Source organism: Macrobrachium nipponense, chromosome 5, assembly GCF_015104395.2.
Source record: "Macrobrachium nipponense isolate FS-2020 chromosome 5, ASM1510439v2, whole genome shotgun sequence".
Classification (NCBI taxonomy): Eukaryota; Metazoa; Arthropoda; class Malacostraca; order Decapoda; family Palaemonidae; genus Macrobrachium; species Macrobrachium nipponense.
In genome coordinates, this window is record NC_061107.1 from 127,875,114 (window position 1) to 127,897,218 (window position 22,105).

Sequence of the window (22,105 nt, forward strand, 5' to 3'; positions counted from 1 at the left end):
GAAAATGTGTATAGCACTTTTCATATTCATAGGATAGTTTATCATTAGAAACTATTTGTTGCCAACTGTGATGTGATACAAGTGTAATGTACTATATTTCTGTAAGATTAGAAAAATATGTCATATAAGTATTGCACAAAAAGAACAGAATCAGACTGTATTGATTTTACTTTTGCAGATAGATGTTTGCTTGTTTGTATGGTGTTTTTACGTTGCATGGAACCAGTGGTTATTCAGCAACGGGACCAACGGCTTTACGTGACTACCGAACCACGTCGAGAGTGAACTTCTGTCATCAGAAATACAAATCTCTAATGCCTCAATGAAATGCCGGAGAATCGAACTTGTGGCCACCGAGGTGACACGCCAACACCATACCGACCACGCCACGGAGGCGCTCACTTTTACAGGTGAACATTATCACTGTTATCTTTTCAGTGTTATCAAAATATTCTCTAACCTTTTAAAGATATGTATTTAGTTAATATTCACTGTATATTGTGATGTGATCTAGCAGATAAGTGTTTCTGGTAAATCAGACAATTTTTTTTAACTTGATATTGCATAAACCAGACTGAATTGAAGTTTGGTTTTCTTTAAAATGGATATTGTCTTTTATCGTTTTGATATACTGTCAGAACTTCCAATAAACATTGAAAATAACTGCAAATATTTCATGAAGTTGGTAATTTCACATACTACATGTATACTAGTTTCCAAACAGTTATTAATCTTTCCTGTATAACCTGGTAATACTGACTGTTTTGCAATCAAGAAAATGGGAAAAATAAAGTTTCCGCCGTAACATTTTTATTTTTCATCATACAAAAACATTTATTGTATAATAAATGTTTAATTTTTATGAGGATTATATCGTAATTGTTGAACATTTTCTGTAGCTCTAACGGCTTAGAAGATAAAGACGAATATAAGAAAATCGGCCGCCATTTTCCAATATGGCGGCTAAAGCACAGCTATATATAAGAACTTTTAATATATTGATAAGTATTGGTCAATGTATAATTGTTGCAAGTTTGAACTTCCTGCAAATTAGCTTGGTCGATTTTCCTACAATTCCTCGACTGAGATGTGTATCGGCAGTGTAACTGTACTTACAAGTCCGCGAATACGATCTGCTCAAACTTGGGTGCAACTTCAGTGCAACCCAGACTACATGGAGGTACAGACACGGTTCAGGGTGATCGCATTTGCTGTTTGCCTGCTGACTCTCAGCGAGCTTCTTAGTAAGTGTTTTCAAGTATTCTTGAAGTTTAACTGATATCTGGTCACTATATACTGAACTTTCTTTTGCTATGCTTATTTTTTCAAGAAATTGGCCAGTAAATCTATCTTCCTACTCTTAAAATTCAGTTGGCTTGGAAATCATATGCGTTACTGGAGCTAGCGGTTTTTTCAAAGGATTGGTATCGCTTCCTTTGGAGTCGATCCTTGTTTTGCTTTAAAGTAAAAGGTAGTAACATCAGTAGATTTAATTTTGCTAATAGTATTATGTTTTCTTGTTTATATATACTAATTTTGTCGTCAGTGCTGTTAACGAGAGCTAACTATCTGCTTAATTCGTAGGCCACAATCTCCAATCTCACATTAGTTCATATACTCCCTAACTTTCTACACTTACGTTTAATGAAAAAATAAAATATGCAATGAGATATCAATTCTGTAAAGACTGCATCGCACGCATTCAAAAATGTAACGCTATACTTAATCAGACGTTCTAGACAAACCAACAGCAAGAATTGAAAATCTTTTTTTCTCGTGTTTTCCCAGCTGTAGAGCTGTAATTACCATCTTCATAAAATCTTACTGCAACAGGTACTGATAACAGTAGAAATTGAAAAATTAAGAGAATCATTTTTCCCTTTTTTTCCACAGGCGCAGAGAGCTATGGGCAGCCAGGGGCTCTGTGCGAGATGGGGGGAGGGGGCGTCATGGGAACTTGCGAGAACGTTTTCGACTGCCTCCAGACTGGAGGTGTCGTGAGAAGAGAAGGCAAAGTTAACGTCTGTTTCCAAGATGGTCTAACAATTTACGTGTGCTGCAGGAAACCCCATCTTGTAGCGAGAGAATGTGAGTAGAATTGCAGAATATTTTCTCTCTTCTCTCTCTCTCTCTCTCTCTCTCTCTCTCTCTCTGTATCTGAATTGAACTTTAGCTCTAAACCATGAGCTCATTCCGCAGGTTAAATATATTATTTTCCTGTGTTTTAAGGTGAGCTGTCAGTCTTTGTGACCTTCATTTCATTTGTAAATGTGAAGTTTTAAGTCCCCCATACACTGAACGATTGTCTGAACGACTGTCTGTATCGTTCGCAAAAACACTGTGTATGGGCTTGTCTGAATGCAAAAGTGGGCGGAGCTTCGTGTCTGAACGATCTCAGCGGGAATCTGTCACGACCAGGTTGCTGACTCGCGACTTTAGTCTGTCATACACAGACCGTTCAATGTAGGGGTTTGTCTGCCGATATAACGCTATCGCGCGCGTCTCTTCTAGAGATGGTGCCATGTCTTCTCGAGACAAAATCTTCGTTCAGACTGAAATCGTTCATACTGTCTGAATGGTGTATGGGATTGCCGAGCTTTTGGGTGGGGGACCACACCGAGACTTACCACACTCGACCTAACCCAAAGTAGGCTTCCCCTGCTTCGGGCTCCCACCTAACCTAACATAGAGCACAATAAACTTAAATGAATACGCTTCCAACCTATCACAGAGCACAATAAATTTAAACGAACAAGGTTGAAACCTTATTTCAATAAAGGTAGGCCACTTGAGCCATCGCTGTTTGGGAGGCGGGGAAATCTTACTAAGGGAACTGTAAATTAACTAAATATGGTTGCACTCTAACCTAATCTAGGGCACCAGGTCCTTATCTGGGCCTGGGATCTTTGACCTCCCTTGACCCTCACCTCATCTACTCTAAGGTGCTGTAAATTAAAGTAAGTAATTGGGTTGCAAACTAACCTAACCTAAGCTAAACTACGTAGGGCACAGGGTGCTTACCTGGCACCACACGTAGCTACATGTCACTTTGAACAAACCTTACCATTATCGAAGTTTGAAATTGCATAAGTACCTTTATATTTCACCCAAAAACCCAAGTTTCCTACTGTCGTCCCAATCAGTGTAAACTGGAGTGCATAGGTTACCCGTAAGAGAAGTCCATTATCTTTAAAATTAGGCCTAGCCTACCAATTTGCTATCGAATAGTCAGGAACATTCAAAACACACAATAAGACGAAGGTAATCTTACGTTCAACTCCATGATATGACTGTGGTTTACAGGAAAATGAACCAGACAGCCAAGCGTTCAATAAATCTTACCGTAACCAGAATTTGAAATTGCGGAAGCAGACAGTCTTCAAGGGGAAATTGGAATACTATATCCTTCTGATTTCACAAGTTTGGTGTTTTCCCCTCACCCAATAGCCTCTCTTTCGCACAGTGGCGACTCCCCAACCCGCGTTAAATCACTAATTTTTTATGCAAATTAACAACAGAAGCGTTCAAACACACTAAAAAAAATCAAATCAACGGAAATAATCCAATCCAAGAGACAATGAACCATGGCTACGACCTGAAATCGGTTTAAGCAGTGTTGCCACGCTCCAGTATGTTTCTACCTACAGCCAAGGCAATTTTCCCCTTCTCACACACACACACACACACACACACACACACACACACACACACACATATATATATATATATATATATATATATATATATATATATATATATATATATATATATATATATCACGAAAAATTTCAAAGTATAAGAATGTCGGGGAAAATTGCCTTGGCTGTGGGTAGGAACACACTGGAGCGTGGCAACACTGCTTATGTATACATACATACATACATACATACATATATATATATGATATATATATATATATATATATATATATATATATATATATTTGTGTGTGTGTAAAGAAAATAAAAGACTCGGTGGCAATGCTAGTATGTAAATGCAACTGTGAAATAGATTTAAAAAAATTCTCAAGTCTTTACTTACACATGTACACAGTGAGGATTCTCGATTGATGAAGAAAGTGAGGTTTACCGTTTAAGCAACGCGTGAATTCCAAATTCACACTTAGTGTGATATTAAGGGGAGAACAGCTTGTGTTCAGACTTGCAAAAGGGTCGTCTGGGTCACATTTTAGTTATGCAACAGTAATTTAAGAAAATTGAAGAAGCCTATGACAGAACAGCCAGAGATGAAAAGAGGAGAGTGTTGAAGATTTTAATATTGAAGTTAAGTTGCCGAGAGCGATAAAACATATATTTACGACAGAGAAGTTAATCAGAATTGTGGCCGTGATTACGACATTCAGCCATATTTTTCACTCATTCTTTCGTTTTCTGGATAGTAATCTTTGCCTTTCCAACTCTCTCTGGGTCGTCCCTTCTATCTTTCCCCAAGTAGGCTACTCATGAATAACACTTTTCACCGACCTGACACCGACTACATACCGAACTATATTCAAATATTCTCATTCCCCTGGTATGATCTCCCCCCACCCCACGCGCGCCACCCCCCACCCCCCCCCCCCCACAAATCCACCCTCACACACACAGACTTCTAAGGTTGACCTTTTTTCTTAAAATCATACATGTAATTCTATGTATGTATGTATGTATGTATACAAATACATAACTTTATGAATATACATATCAAAGGTACACATGGCCGTTTTTTTTTTTTTTTTCATTTATGATATTAACGGGAGTTCTTCTATTCTAGAAGTAAATCATATTATCATAAGCTATGAATGTTTGATAGCGCCCACGGCTATAACCTAGAATTAATTAGTTTGTGACTCTCTACGGGGAGTTAATTTATGTGCATCCTGCTAACATCAAGGGAGCTTCTGAGTCATCATATCCGACACTCTCCTTTGAAGTAGTAGTACGTAAGTTTTGACATAAAATGCGTTTGGTGCCTGGGTGGATACCACTGGAATGCTTACCATTTTTTCCATTTACTTATTTTGTCGAACATTTGATAAGCCATTCTTAATGCTATTTACTTAGTGAAAAACATGCAAAATCGATTACCCAAGACTGCTATTATTTCTCAAGTTCCCTGTCCGTAAATGTCACTGATTCGTCCTTTGAATGTAAACATATTTTGCGAATTAGTACATATTTTTGGGGGGTCGTCCACTTAATTAGTTAATGGCCAAATACTCACAATTTTCTTATTGTCAAAAAGGATTAGGTGTACTTTAAGCTAGAACATGTTTGCCTTCCTGTAGAGAGGGGGGTGGGGGATGGTGTCGGCAGTCCACCTGATGTGGTGCACTATAAGCATTACTAAAGGATCTTTGCAGTGTGTCTTCGGCCCATAACTTTCCACCCACATTTTGCCGGTATCCTTTGCCTCCACAGCCACTTTCTTTGCTCAGTCTTACTGTTCAACCACTCCAACTCCTCTTCGTCACTGTCTTAAGCGCTGAAGGCGGAAAGTGCCCCAGTGCTTGATTTGGCAGCCTAAATTTCATAAAATCAAATGTACCTTTTCTTGCGGTAATCAACCTCAGCTTTTCATTCCAGTATGCGACGCCTGGAGTCATTACTGGCAACGAGATGATGGGAGATGCGAGATCAAGCATCCACTGATATTTGGAGGAGAAGAAGCCAACATAGGAGAATTTCCTCACGCATTAAGTATCTTGGTTTTTATTATTATTATTATATTATTTGTCACAGCAGGTTAATTATGTAACAGCTGTCCAAAGTTCATTTAATCCTTGACGTTTCGGTAGTGCTTACTTCCATTTATCAAAAGGTGAAAGATGTTATATTTTATACCTGCGAGCCGACTTACGTTGTTATTATTGGTTTTCTATCGCTATTATTATTATCAAAAAGAAGGTCCGTCTGGATGCCGTTGAATGTATAATACAAATTTACAATCTCTCGATTGTGAAAGCGTTAGAAGCAGCTGGTAATTTATATATTAGTTGTTCAAAGTTCATTTTTTCTTTAATGCTTCGGTAGTTCTCTCTACCATTTACAAAAAGGCGAGTGAAAGCAAGGGCAAAACTGTCATATTTACTCTTGCAAGGGGGCTTACAGAAATTTTCCATTTTTTAGTCGGATGTTATATAACTTATCTGCTGTTACGAAATAAAACACTCATTCGAGAGATTGAGGCACTGCACTGTAAACTCAATGGCACCTAGACAGCAATAATAATAATAATAATAATAATAATAATAATAATAATAATAATAATAGTAATAATAATAATAATGAGAAATTTTACCTACAGCTCCTAAGGCACTCATTCGAGAGACTTGAGACACTGTAATATAAACTCAACAGCACACAGACGTCCATTCTTTTTAATTAAGTTATATTTATTATTTTTTTTATTTTCTTCTTTTTGTGAATCACAGTCATCCTATTCGATTGGGTGGTATTTATAGTGTGGGGCTCCGGGTTGCATCTTGCCTCCTTAGGAATCCATCACTTTTCTTACCATGTGCGCTGTTTCTGGGAGCACACTCTTCTGCATGAGTCCTGCAGCTACTTCAGCATATAATTTTTCCAGGTTCCTTTTCAGGGATCTAGGGATCGTGCCTAGTGTTCCTATGATTATGGGTACAATTTCCACTGGCATATCCCATATCCTTTTTAAATCTATGTTCAGCTCTTTATATTTATCAATTTTTTTCTTTCTTTCTCAACTACTCTGGTGTCCCCCATGGTATTGCGACATTGATGAGTGATACTTTCTTCTTGGTTTTGTCAATCAATGTCACGTCTGGTCTATTTGTACGTATCACCCTATCTGTTCTGGAACCATAATCACAGAGGATCTTTGCCCGATCGTTTTCTATCTCTCCCTCGGGTTAATGTCATACCACTTATTACTGCAAGGTAACGGGTGTTTCTTGCACAGGCTTTTACTACTAGAAGTAGAGGGCTTTTACTACTGAATCATGCCTCTTTTTTGTGGTTCTGTGCAAGTGCCGGACATTCAATTGCTAAGTGGTTTATGGTCACATTTTTCACATTGCACTTCCTGCATATGGGTGAGATGTTATCTCCATCTATCGTTCTTGGATACATCTGGTTCTTAGAGCCTGATCTTGTGCCTCTGTTAGTATTCCTTCTTGAGTCCTCCCCTCTGTAGCCCTTACCATGTGTCATCGCTGGCCAGTTCTTTAGTTTGCCTGATGTAGTGTCCGTGCATTGGTTTGTTGTGCCATCACTCTTTTCTGTTTGTCATTCTCCTGTCTTTGTATATTTCTGGTTCTTCGTTTACTTTTATCAGTCCTTCCCATGCACTCCTCAGCCACTCGTTTTCACTGGTTTTCAGATATTGGCCCATGTTCTGCTCTCGATGTTGACGCAGTCTTCTATGCTTAGTAGCCCTCTCCCTACTTCCTTTGGTGTTGTGGATAGTCTGTCCAAATTTGCTGTTGGGTGTAGTGCTTTGTATGTTGTCGTGTGTCTCCTAGTTTTCTGGTCTATGCTGCAGAGTTCAACTTTCGTCCACTCCACTAGTCCTGCACGGGATAATCTCCCGTGGATCTGGACGAAACGTCGCGTTGGAGAGAGAGAGAGAGAGGGGGGGGGGGGGGATTGTATAAGCAATAATAATAAACTAGAATGACTCAACCGAATTTTACCATGCCCTTTGGTGCGTTGCTCGCCAGTCTAAGCAACAACGAGAAAGCCGTCATCAGAAGAATAGAGAAGACTCTCTGCAAAATTATTATTATTATTATTATTATTATTATTATTATTATTATTATTATTCAAGCGTATATATATATATATATATATATATATATATATATATATATATATATATATATATATATATATATATATATATATATACTATATATATATATATATATATATATATCTTCTACACGCATGTCATTAGGATGAGTTCATATTTGATTCTTCGCTTACGAACTAAACAAAATTGTTCACCACACTAAACATTATATGCTTCAAATGCATACTTTTAAAACAAAATTTCTTGCTATACAGTTTATTTTTGATCGTGTCTCTGAAATACCCTGTCTCTCTTTTTACAGGTTCCCCATAGGGGGCTAATGCCGTCAGTGCACCTCATGAGGTGCACTGTATACATTACTTAAGGTTCTTTGCAGCGTGCCTCGGGGACCTTTTACTCCACCACCTTTCATATCTTCTGTCCTCCATCTTACTTTCCAGTCCCTCTTAACAGTGGATTCATACTGACGCTGCTTAAAGGTTTTCCTCGTTTTACACCTTTCAAACCTTTTATTGTCAATTTCCGTTTCAGCGCTGAATGACCTCACAGGTCCCTGTGCTTGACCTTTGGCCCAAATCCTATCTTCAATTCAATTCAATTCTCCACAGGTCCTCGTAGGGAAGCGTTACAGAAGGCGTATTACCTCCTACGATTGCGGGGGGACTTTGATCTCTCCCCACTTCGTGCTGACGGCCGCTCACTGCCTAGAGGGCGCTATGTGAGTTATAGTCATAGTTTATTTCAGTCTTGAATTATGTATATGTTAACTCAACGTACCTATACTCTGTTTTTTTTCATCTGTCCATCCGCATGTGGTGTTTTTGTATGGTAACACTGCGTCCCGGGCTTTAGATAGTTACATTCAGCTTACATTCAACCGATTATATAATATCCTATTTCGAATATTAACGGTGTAATTCGCATACAGTAAATTATTAAAACACTTTTCAGTTACAAATGTACACCCAGATATCCTTTTATTTACCTAAAACTTACAATTAGCGTAACTATCTAAAGCCCGGGACGCAGTGTTACCATGCAAAAACACCAGAAGCGGATGGACAGATGAAAAAAAAAACAGAGTATAAGTCTTGAGGTGTTGAATGTGAGTGAAGCCTATGCAACATTAAAAAAAAAAAAGGTACGATGATAAGGTAACATTTATGAAGTGAATATGAAAGAGCTTGATGTTCCGCCATGAGAGGACAAATGGTATACGTATGTTAACCGCCTCAGTGGCGTGACCGATATGGTCTTGACCTGCCACCTCGGTGGCCGCGAGTTCAATTCTCGAGAATTCCATTGAGATGTTAGAGATGTGTATTTCTGGTGACAGAAGTTCGCTCTCGACGTGGTTCGGAAGTCACGTAAAGCCGTTGGTCCCGTTGCTGAATAACCACCGGTTCCATGCAACGTAAAAACACCATAGCAATAACAATAAACGTATGTGTGGTGGAATCAAGAAAAGTGAAATGAGGACAGGCTGGCTTACCTCTTGAAGACTGTGGAGACAAGCGGTAAAGTATACTATATATGTTACTTCGAGGACAGTGTAACTGAAACCAAATAGTACACTAGAAAAAAGACGTTCGTAGGAAGTATATACCCTCGACTGCAAAAGCGTAAATATATGATCAGTTTTACGGGAATATTTCAAAACTGGCCATAGAGTCATAGAGAAGGGCAAAGGATGGCTGTCTGAAGACACGAATGCTAAAGCTATCGATCATGATCATGGAAAGTGTTGTAGCAGGTAAGGATTGAGACTTGAGAGATTTTATTAAGACTATGCTTTAAAAAAAGGTTTAGCATTTAGGTCCCAAAATAAGTATAGCGCCGAGCATACTTATGTAAGCAAAACTGGTGATAAACCTGTATTAAATTATATAATACAGCGGAATATAGGATATGGTATGTTGATGGAAGCCCTGGTGAGGAACGAGTGACTGGGGGATTATCTGGTCATTACCTGGTTGAAATGTTACAACAAACTAGTCTGAATTGAAGGGAAATGTTCCATAAAGTGGCTAGTAATTCAATTATGATTTAGACGTTGGGGAAGGAAAAAGCAGAACAGATTTATATAGGGAAGAGGGAGATGAAAACTGAGATCGTGATAATGATACTGAAAATGAAAAATGAAAAAGTGAGACTGGAATATCTAGAATTAATTATATCAGCACGGAATGTTTGCAGTGAAAGTGGGCATAGGCTGAAGAATGAATGATGCTCACAATGATAATGAAATAAAGGCTTGAAAATGTGTGAAAGATAGAGAAGACGGTCAAATACAAGTATACAGTAGGATGAGTAACACTGGAGTGTGATAGGGAAGTAAATGCAGAGACTATTGCTGAACAAATAGGTCTTAGGAGAAACGAAGACACCATCAGAAGAGAATAAGAGAATTCTGTCCTGTGTTGATGGATGGAGCAGGTATTACGAATGGATGTTCGCTATAGAGGATAGAAGAGTAGATCTTAAAGGTGCATTGGTGGAGTACTTCAATATGAATTTGGAAATGTAAGGTTATCTGGTAAGTTTATGGGATTACACATGAAATAATATATTATCTTAAAGAGATAATGCAGTCAAGCGACTGCCTAAGTTGCTCGGTGTTTGTCAGAATGGAAGTAGCGTCCCAAAGAAGTGAATGAGAGGAGTAATGGCGTCTTTGTATAGGAAGAATATAGATAAAGCGACTCGTAAAATTAAGCGAACATAGTATTATTTGATATACTATGGAATGTATCTAGTATTGTTTTCACAGAAGACAAAAGGATTGAGAGGGAAGGGCAATGAACATTTAAACAAGGAAGCTGCATGGAGTTTTTTTTTTTTTAGTAAGCTGTTGTGTGAATTGCTATAAAAAAACACTATGTAAATTGCCTTGACTAGGGGAAACCATAAATAAAAACGTTTTGTAGAAAGTTCAAGTTGCGGATGGTTACACGTTGCAAGTGATTTGTAGATTTTATAATGAAATGAAGCGTACATTGGACTTTGCACATAGTAGGAGTGTGGCTAGTTACGTGTAAAAGTGGGCGTTTTCATGTCTGTTTGATATCTATAAGGACAGAGTGATGAAGTAAGTCATGTAAATATCAATACCTGCCCAGCTTTGTCGTATAAAAAAGTGGTTCACTAGTGGAATAAGTTTTGACTGATGTTTGTAGATAATACAGAGATCATTGGTGATCAAAAAGAGAGCTGCAGTGAATGGAAAATTATTTAACAGTGGTTGTAGCATGGAAAAGCTGAACATGAAAATGTTGAATATGAATTATAGAAAAGATGAATTGCCTGTGTAGTGTGTGTGGAGTAAAAAAAAAAAGTTAAAGGTTTTTTAAATGTAGTTTTGACGAGGTAATTACTTAATAGTAAGGAAAAATAGAATGATGTTTGGCAGTATTTTTGAGCTATTTGGTTCCTATATTTATCTTCTAATACATATCTAAATAAACAATTTCCATTCTTGTGTTATCCATACTAATATTCGTTTCTCCATATTCCAGACATCCATTTATTCTACTTCCTTTACTTTTATTAACAGTGTTTTTGAGCTTTTTCTGCAGAATTTTCAAATGTTTTTACTAGTCTCAGTGTCATATACAAACATCAGCCATGCCACACTACATTCACAACCTTATTTCATAATAATTAACATCTCTTCTTTCCCTTATTTCTCTCATTGCTCCAACCGTGACAATTGTGAAGATCCAGGGAAACCTCACTCTCCATTGTTTTTCCACATAACAGTTAATCTTCAGCTCATAAATCCAAACAAATGCTGCCCTTTCACTATCAAGCTTCTGATTCTTCTGTACAATTGACTTTTAAAATGACCAATACTCGCCAACTTTCAAATGGAATCTACATTAATAATAAGACCAAAAACTTTCCTTAGGTTAATGAAGACTACATACAGGTTCTAGTTTGCTGTAAAAGAAAATTATTTAGATGCTTTTGTCAGTCCGTAAGGACTTTTTCTGTCCGCAATTTTTCTGTCGGCGCTGTTTCTGTCCGCCCTCAGATCTAAAAAACTACTGAGGCTGAAGGACTGCATATTGGTTTGTTGACCATCAACCCTCCAATCGTCTAACATACCACATTGCAGCCCTCTAGCCTAAGTAGTTTTAAAGTAAACCAGGATAGTGCGTCTATCCTGGCATGGCTGAAAGTTTCATGGGCCGCCACTCGTACAGCATTGAGCATTGTACAGACAACTCGATTACTTCGGAGAATTTTTCAATTGTTTATGATTACTCCCAAATTTCTCACACAGTTTCCTAATAAACACTTGATCAATGCACCCTCTTCCCTGCATAAGCCACACAGCTTTTCCTCTGCCAATCCATATAAATCTTTCCTTAAATCTATCCCAAATGAAACACTATCATGGTATATTGCAAGTATGCTTACTTATGTAAGGCCTCGATTATCCTTACTCTCACGTCTGTTCACTTTCACCTTTTACAGAAAGCAGTCATTCTCATGGACTAATTAGATCCTTTTTTGGACCCTCTGTTTCATTAACCATTGTAGGCTAACCTGCTTAACTAACATATGACCTCATGGCTTTGATGAAGTGGCTCTTGAACCCCTGAAATTCCTGAGGCTTAAATTGTGAGATTTTTTTTTCGATGTGGCTGGTCTTGACAATTTGGAAGAAGGACCATGTTCTTGATTAGTTCATACTCGAACCTGTGATTGGGGACTGTGATGGAAGCGCTAGTCGTTCTATAATCTGCGAATCTGAGTGTTGCTAAAGTTAACTCACCTTAATACCTTGCTGGTGGAACTATCTCCAAGATCAGTCCATGGATTCCAAGGTTAGCCATGATTTGGGGTAGGACACCGGCCTTCTATCCAGTTTCCCAACCAGGTTGATTATAATGGATTTCTGGCAGTTTGTTCCTAATAATATTGGAAGTAGAGTATAGAACTTCATACCCATGTTTATCTTAACGTTTAAAAATATTTAAACAGCTGCTCATTTTTTCAATAATTTTATATAAATGATACCACTGGTAGTCCTATTACCCTTGAATCTTCGAACAGTATCTTGGCACAGATGATGTACTATTACTAACAGCTCTGATTGGAATATTCGTTCAAGGCCAACGGTGGCGTTTACTGCTAGTAAAGAAAATAAGGCTTTCCAAAATGTTCTGATTATGAGTGGCTCGTTGCCTGTCGCGAGAGATCTTTCCATTTTGTAGAATAGGGAAAGTTTGCAGAAGTGCTCAAAAACACATTAGGTAATAACGAAGTGAAAGATGAAGTCGCATCAAGACCTGGATTATGTAAAAATGCATCGCATACTGTACAAAAGTACAGTAAAAACAAATAGATAAGTAAACTAAATATAAGCTTTTCAAGTTGAAGATAGTCAACCTGTAGAAGTACATTACCATATGAAAGCTAGAAATTGCTATCACTTATGGATGTGAAAGGAAAATAAACCCAAATGTACCCCTCAAGCTATCCCGAATCACATCCATTGCATTCTCTGTGGTAAAAACATTTCAGATCATCCAGCCGATATCTTACAAAAAGAATGGGCCAACCAAATAGTCAGTGATGAAGGAAGACAGAATAATATATCAAACTTCTATATTAATATTAACATTTAATCATATGAGAATTTTCAAAATCTGTCTCAGCTGTATGGCTTTGACTTTATGTACAACCACTCATTCCTCCCCTTAGAAGATGTTTCCCTGACCGAATGTCTGGATATCAAATCAAATCCAGCATAAAAGAAAAAGATGCAATAACTGTTTGTATGAACATGAATGCTGTAAACAATTACCACCATGCTGTGCTACCTGTAAAGGAAACACAATACAACAGTCTTGTGGAAAGGATATCAACCATTCTCATAATAAAAACCATGTTGTACTTTATATTCAAAGAAACAAGATTAAGTGCTATGGATATGATCAATCCATATGAGTTGTATATTGGTGCTGTAAGAAATAATAAAGTAACCAAAAGAAAAGGGTGGAATCCAAGGCTAAGAATCAGAGCGTTTTTGGTACCGTACTGTGTCATAAAGATCAATAATAGGTCCTGAACATCCATGAAACTGGAAGTTGGGCTCTCAGCAACACTCGAACTAGTATATAGTCCTCCTTCACCAAACAGGACAACACTGTATCTGCATGCCAGTTATGAAATGATTATAGAACATCAAGTTGCACCAGATACCACATAGACATAGCCTGCCCATGTTACAAATAGTTTCCTCTGATGTTACAAGTGATTACTCAGAACAGTCAGAAATTACGAGAGCTGTCATTATCGTCCTCCTCATCACGGACTAATTCAAAAGTCTCCCAATAACTGACCAACCACCAGACAACACAACAAATATCCAATGGAGGTTAATTGCCAAGTCATAATAATAGAACTGTCAATAGATTTGAATAAAAAATGGAAAGCTGAGGATTTTGCAATATGACAGTTCCTCAGTATGCAAATACTTGAAGGAGACAACGTTGTATAAACTTACACCCTGTCCAAAGGAATATGTTTACCATGGGACCTAGATATTCCGAGATATTCTACATTTCTCAGTACCTGTAGGTTTGTAGTAGTGGAACTGCATAGTGAGATTGTCCAAGAGAATCTGATCTCATATCACAAGTTTCCTCGGCTTCATTTCTTCCTTAGTGGCTTAGTGGCGACATCAAATGAAAGAAAATGCAAGTCAGGTTTACTAGTGTGTATAACCCTGGCATTACCATACCCAGAAAGGTACCGTCTCATGTACAGAACTTACTATTTACTTTGGTATCGACTTAAGATGGTTAAGAAGTCATGGCAGGCGCAGCAGTTACCTTGCTTTTGTTTTGATAACACTAATAATGTAACTCCTTTCCAAAGCCCACCACGATAATATACTGAAAAAGAGATTCAGGAAACTTTAAGCATTAAAATGATATTAAAAATACCAATGATTTTATCAGAGAGATATCATGCTACAAATATATATCTCAATTGTTATTCTTAGATATCGAATTATTGAAAATTTAACTGTCTATAAACCACGTAAAGCTCAGTTCTGTGAAGTGTGGAAGAAGAGAGAAGACAGGTGAAGGCAGCTTCTTACAATCTGTCAACAGTAAGACTTGTCTCAGGTATATAAAAGAATAGAAAAATTGCCAAGAAATTTATGCCTTATCCTCTTGCGGCATTCAGAGATGGGAATATGTCAGTATTATCAATACAAAGAAAGTGAACTTATTTGGTGAACATTTTGCCCAAATCATGGTACTCGACAATTCCCCAGGACACCAAGAAGAGGAAAACAGTTAACTACAGAACCTTACAATGTGCCTATTTAAGAAAAAAATCATTCAGATCTATCTAGCTTCAGTAACAGTCCTTGGTCCGATCCCATGCAAAATATTTTAGGCATATTCCAGAAAATACTAAATGTTCCATATTAAGCACAATAAATAGAATGTGATGCAACGGCTACCAGCCATACTGGAAATTGTCAGTTTCACCATTTCTTTAAGGATGGAGAAGACCTTTTCTTATCAACCAGTGACTGACCATTTTCACTGGTTTGTTGTTGATGTGAAGTAACGGAAAAGACAATAAATAGGAGACTAGTATAGTATCTAGGACGTAATAATATTCTACTACTTTGTTAATTTGCTCTTCGAAAACACATTCAACTACAGACACTAATGTTTCTAGAGACTTCTGTGTGTCTGAAGCATTCGTCTCCAAGTAGCATCATGCAAAGTAGTAACCCACAGGAATAGGGAATTTTGTAATATATTTATCTCACAAGTTCCTGAGTTAACATCGGTGGTACCTCACTCCATAAAGGATGCTGAGAGAAATTTGTTTCATTAGTATAGTATGCTGGGGTTATTCTTTAAATTCTTGCTTATAATGTTGTAGGAGCTATCTTTTTAAGTTTTTTTAAATAAGTTATTTGTAGATAAACTATCAATAACTTTTGATGCATCCCAAATGGCCGTATCAGACGAGAAGATCCATTTAATAATAAATAGGATGGTAAGTTTTAGCCAAGAATCAAGATTTTGGAATCCCCACGACCAGAACTACATTATGCTCTCTTCGTCACGTTCAAGATGACTATCCGCATCCAGACCTTTACCTTAGACCTTTTAGTAGTCACACTGAAGCAGTACGCTGTCAGTGCTTGTTTATGGATGGTAAAGATTCTTGGTGCTACACATAAAGCATATCAAAACTAAACTCTCAGAGCTTTCCATACCCTTACTGTCCACTCTCACACCAATTGGTATTGCTGCTATCCGCAGAAATATAGCATCTCCCTCATAATTCCCCCAACTACTGGTGTCCTTCCATCCTTCAGCCTTTCAGTTTCCGTCCTAGCGTCCTATACAGTCAGTTCCATAGACATTATCAAATTTTCTTGACCCCTTTTTATTCTTGTCTTATCCCTGCCTACCTGTCTTCATATTTATGTACTTAGAGTTCAACAACAAGAGACTAAAAACAAAGTGTTTTTTCAGTCTCATAGGATCTGAGTCATCTATAATAACGACAGTGCCGGTTATTATTTGACCTTTTTCTATATAGATATATTTTTGGACGTGTATTTCTTGTATTCTTCTTGTTACACCATTATAGTATGTGTCCAAAATTATTTCATACATATTTTTACAATTTTCAAATAGTGGTCGGACACGTGAACATGCTTGTACTTTTTCTTCTTCTGTAGGTGATTTGTGTAACTTATTTTACTTCCATCATCTATTTTTAATATATTTCTGTTTATGCAACCTAGGTGCAAGTCCTCACTTGATCTCAACTTTGTCCAAGTTAATGCATACAAATAAGTTTATTCAAATTTAGTTCCTTTTCTTTCTGCTTTGCAGCTAACCACATTAAACCAGGTTTTTCCTTTCTCCAGGCATGAAGACATAACACTTATGGTCAGACTCGGAGAACACAGCCTGGACCACGACGCTACACTGGAAACCATTCAGCGCCTCCAGGGTCCAGTGCCCTCTGCGTTATATGGAGCAGATGCCCTAAATTTCGATCCGAATGATAATACCACAAACAAAGCTCCTGTGGAGCAGGAGATAAAAGTGGAGAGGGCGTTTGTTTATCCAGATTATACCTTCCACAAACACACTTACCACGACATAGCTCTATTGCTGCTGGAACATCCAGTAAGTGAAGTGCTAAGCAAAATTTGAAGTTGGATTGAATGCCAAGGGCTGTCTGTGTGTGTGTGTGTGTGTGTGTGTCCCCGAGCAGCCAATTATCAGAAGCATTACTGGGGTGATATTCAAAATCCTGATGACTAGGAAATGGCAATTCCTACCACCTAGTTAAGAATGATGGATTCACTCATGAAAAATCACTACATTTCACACTAGCATTTAGTTTTGAATTGCAATGCATGCAAAGACGTACTTAATGCCATTTTAACAATATTTTATATTAATTTTTTCTTTGTCTCAACCACGAAGGCAAAACTAACGGCTCGAGTTGTCCCAGCTTGTCTACCATACCAGTTTCCGGCCGAGGGATACGTGGGTCAAAAACTTACTGTGGTTGGATGGGGCAAAACTCGTAAGTAGATTCTGTAGTCATAAATTCAATATATATATATATATATATATATATATATATATATATGATATATCTATCTATATATATATATATATAAGATATATATAATATATATATATATATATATATATATATATATATTATATAATATATACTCTATATATATATATACGTTTCTACGTATTTCAACAAAAACGCTCACGAGTACTCTTGTGCCACTTGGCCATGTGTATAGCTTTTTATTTGCTTATTTATATATTTTCTATTAAGTAATCAACTATTTACTTACTTCCGATTTAGCACAATAACTACTTAAGCTGCTTCGTGCTCTATTCAATATCATTGCCATTTTTGTTTAGCGTCAGTCATTGGTACGTGCGTTATATAGTAGGTATACAGGTTAGTTTTTGTGATGTTATTCTCTTTCCTTAAAAGTTAAATTTGGCCTTCATCTCTCTCTCTCTCTCTCTGTCTCTCTCTCTCTCTCCAGCCAGAGAAAGTTCAATTTGTTTTTGTACATTCGTTTCAATTTGGAATTATTTCAGCTTCCAGCAGAACGTCCCAGACGCTACAAAAAGTCAACGTGACAGTTATCGACCGCTTGAGGTGCTCCGTCACCGAAGCCAACCATCTAACAACTAACCCCATTGGAATCACAGAGGATATGATCTGCGCAGGCGACGTGGGAAAAGATTCGTGTTCGGTAAGGTTTGAAGCTTTGTTTTCTTTTTCTCCTGCATTTTTTTACTTTGAAAAGTACGGAAAAAAGTGGATTCTGTGAGCGTTTTTTTAGCAATTTCCCGTATTAATGGCAACGAATGAGAGGCATCATTCGCATATTCTGTGGCGTGACATGAACACCAGTGCTCCGAAGCAGTTGCAGGGCGATCACCAGTATCAGCTACAGACTATTAATCAAATGAATCCCGTGTTCAATTTCTCTCAAAACTCCATGAGAGGCAAAGGGTTCTGGGGCATCGGAGCATGTACAGTCTGAAAATATGGTTCAGGAATGGTAATTTCCAAGTGGTGTTGTTCACATGTCAGTGTGAAATCAATCATTTCTTACTGTCTTACGTATGGTAAAACATAGTATTCACCGTTTGCTTGTTTCGTAAATTAGTGATAGACTTAAAATTCCCAATAACATAAACTTTGTGTAATTGCAAAAGCTACAACATTTTTTATATATTCCTTTAATATGATCATTCTTGCGTTTTTTCTCTATCTCAAAAACACATTTTCATAGATCATGAAGTCAAAATATTCCCTGCCTGAATACGTGAGATTATTTTGTGCAAAAAGCTGGCTGCCTTCAGAAGGGCCAGCCATTATCGCAATAGAATGACCTCAGATTTCTTTCCCAGGGTGACAGCGGCGGTCCACTCACGATTCGGAGCTCAAAGAACTCTTCTTGCGAACATACGGTTGTGGGCGTGGTCAGTTACGGAGTAGGTCCCGCGGGCTCACGCTGTGGCCTTCTAGGAGTGTACACCAGGGTATCGTCCTATCTGGACTGGATCACCGGGTACGTAGCCCCGCACGGTGTTGGGCATCGGCAGCAAACGGAGGATGAAACAGTCGATGACACCGGCAGTCAGGGTCGTCATTCAAATCAGAACTTGACCGAAGACAGCAAAGAATATTTGGGAAAGTCGTTACATGGCATCCAACCACCAGGAGCCGATGAGGATGGCAGCTTTCCGGGAACTGAACCAGCTCCTCTTAATTTTGATCCAAAGGAAACCGAGCTAAATCCTCCCTCCTTTGAAAGTACAGAGGGTCCACAGGAAATGCCTTATATGAACCCAGATGATGATATGACAGATGTCTGGTTCCCGTTATTCAAATAGTTGTGTAGGGGATTATCAGTAAAAAGTGAGAGTCTGACATATCGCAGATAATGTTATCTAGAAGGATATTTTATTCTCTTTTTTATCTGCAATTTATGTTTTATAACTTTAGTGTAACGTGTTTGCAATCGGATTTTAACTATTTGAGCAAGAATTTTTTTCTCAAACTACGATTAGACTGATCATCATCGTAGTTTGACATATGATAGGTTAAATATAACATTTTAAAGGGGGAGTTTGAACTAGGATTTCGACTTTTTTAATCTCTCACTCTACTTTATAACTAACAAGTTCAAGTGTTTTGAAAACAAATGTTTGATGTTTTTCAAACAAGAATTTGAATGTTCCAGGTTTGAACAATGAAAACCCTGAGCCGACTTTACTGATTTCTGATAAAAGCATAGGTTCTAACTGCTTGATTAATTTAAACATTCACTTGTGAAGTCATTGTGCAATTGAATCCTATATTATCAAAAGGATTCATTGCACGTAAATTCGTCACAGTGTTGTTTTTACCATTGCTACGACTTCAACCGAAGAGGTCACTGATAGCTGTTGAAATGTTATAGAACTAAAGCTTGGTCATAATTTGGGCTATTCATACAATTTTATGATAATGAGAAGCGTCAAAGTGTTATGGAAATAAACAAGTAGAAAATGCGCCGAAGTTTCTTCGGCGTAGTTGAGTTTTCTGTACAGTGTATAATCAAGCCCACCGAAAATATATCTTACCTTTCGGGGGTCTCAGTATAATGCTGTATGAGACGCGGCCCAAGAAAATCTCAACCGACCGTGGTGGCCTGTGTTGTTGACTTGCCAGAAGCACGATCATGGCTAAATTTAACCTTAAATAAATTAAAAAAAAAAAAAAAAAAAAACTGCTGAGGCTAGAGGGCTGCTATTTGGTATGTTTGGTGATTGAAGGGTGGATGATCAGCATTCCAATTTGCAGCCATCTAACCTCAGTGGTTTTTACGATCTGAAGTGCGGACAGCAAAATTGCGGACAGACAGACAAAAGCCATCTCAATAGTTTTCCTTTACACACAACTGAAAAACGGTCAAAATACTGAGTCTCATTATATGTATGTACTAAGAGTTTTCCCCGCGATATTGCGAGTTGCTGCATATTCGCTCAAAAACATAAAATTTTTTGTTCAGACTTCGTGGCTTTTTAATTTGGTAATGTTTTTCACAGTACATCGACTACTCAACACTACTTATGACCAGTTTCCAGAGCAAGCTTCCACTCAACAGAATCCCCTTACTGGAAGAAAAAGAGAGAATAGGCCTTAGAAAAGCCATGAACATGACATTAAACACAATGAAATTTTCACTAAAAGCTCCAACATTATTTAGTACTTTATATAAAGCAGTATAAACAGCAAATAAAAAGAAGTATTAGACATATATGTGCTTTGGATTAGGTTATTGAATACACATATACCTTTATTGACCAAGAGACCACATACTGACCATTCAATTCAAGTATGTTGACAATTCTCTCTCTCTCTCTCTCTCTCTCTCTCTCTCTCTCTCTCTCGTTAACTTTCATTTCGTTGGCCATGCAATTACTACAGGATGCAGGATCCTTTCATAGGAAAAATGAAATTTCCATTAACTAACAAGGAAACGAGTAAATGTGATTTCCCGTAGGTATAACCAGTGGTGTCACTAGCGTTGGTGGCACCTGGCCGGACTCAGAAAGTGCCGCCCCATTCCCGTGCTAGAAAAAAAGTATTAAGTGGTGAAACTTTAAACGCACATTTTAAGCCTTAACATCTCAGTCATTTATTTTATTTCATAAAGCTGAAACAAACAAACAAAAAAACACACAGAAGATTTGCAACGCTGTTGTAAATCGCTGTTCAGTGTTCCGATCAGACCACCAGACCTGCTCAAGAAATGCCGAGTGCCCACCGACCCCGGACAGTACCATCCAAGGCCAACCGCCCCCCTCCCCCCCAACCCCCTTTATTTACGCCACTGGGTGTAATGATAAATTTTGAGATTACCAGTGTGAGCATTTATGATTTAACTACACCTGATTAGCATTTACAAGAAAATGTTGAAGAAATAAGTTCCATCTACGTATATTGTATGTTTTTATTCAGTTATATGTCACTTCGTACAAGGAACCAAGAGGTTTAAATATAGCTAAAAGAGATTAAAACATGGCTACTCAAATATAATGAACACCATTAATCCAAAGTGGATGAAGCCGGTTATCAAAGTTTACTAGTCTGTTCTATTGGTTTCACATGTGAGGACAATAACACTAAATGCTTTGATAGAGTTGGAATAGTCATGAGGGTGAAAGCAGAAGAATTCTATTCTAGAAAGATAAAAGGGCTTGATTTCATCATGTGACACTGCGGTTTAACTATAAAGTATTTCAACTGATGATAGACAAAGACATGGTCGAACACAGAACTGTGTACTAAGTCATAACAAAATAAGAAATTCCTTAATTCCGTGGTCGATTTCTATATCACTTTGTGCTGTGTTTCTTGACTATTTGATACAATATATTATACACTATTCCGTTATCTTTAGTCATTTCAATATAATATACATATATATACATTATATATATATATATATATATATATATGTGTGTGTGTGTGTGTGTGTGTATGTATATATATATATATATATATATATATATATATATATATATATATATATAATATATATATATATATATATATATATATATATATATTGGTATGGTAGTGAACAAGTATGTATTTTTTACGTACCTATGTACTAATATATATATATATATATATATATATATATATATATATATATATATATATAGTACTAGTACGGTGGACGTAAAAAATACATACCTGTTCGCAA

At 37.4% G+C, this 22,105-nt stretch overlaps 1 protein-coding gene across 1 annotated transcript; it reads left to right on the plus strand.

Moving 5' to 3' along the window:
- Positions 1-1,163: 1,163 nt before the first annotated feature.
- Positions 1,164-21,821, plus strand: LOC135215629 (phenoloxidase-activating enzyme 1-like). The gene is made up of 8 exons (XM_064250544.1): positions 1,164-1,244; positions 1,894-2,088; positions 5,586-5,695; positions 8,400-8,509; positions 16,718-16,982; positions 17,286-17,388; positions 17,934-18,091; positions 18,756-21,821. The coding sequence occupies exons 1-8, from the start codon at positions 1,175-1,177 to the stop codon at positions 19,239-19,241; spliced, it is 1,497 nt and encodes a 498-aa protein (XP_064106614.1). The 5' UTR covers positions 1,164-1,174; the 3' UTR covers positions 19,242-21,821.
- The last annotated feature ends 284 nt before the right edge of the window (positions 21,822-22,105 follow it).

Bases quoted from the DNA above. Each gene is read 5' to 3' on its own strand.
- LOC135215629 (XM_064250544.1), top strand. From the start codon at position 1,175: ATGGAGGTACAGACACGGTTCAGGGTGATCGCATTTGCTGTTTGCCTG. The intron at 5,696-8,399 runs TTAAGTATCTTG...AATTCTCCACAG, and splicing joins TAGGAGAATTTCCTCACGCA to GTCCTCGTAGGGAAGCGTTA. The intron at 18,092-18,755 runs GTAAGGTTTGAA...TTTCTTTCCCAG, and splicing joins TGGGAAAAGATTCGTGTTCG to GGTGACAGCGGCGGTCCACT.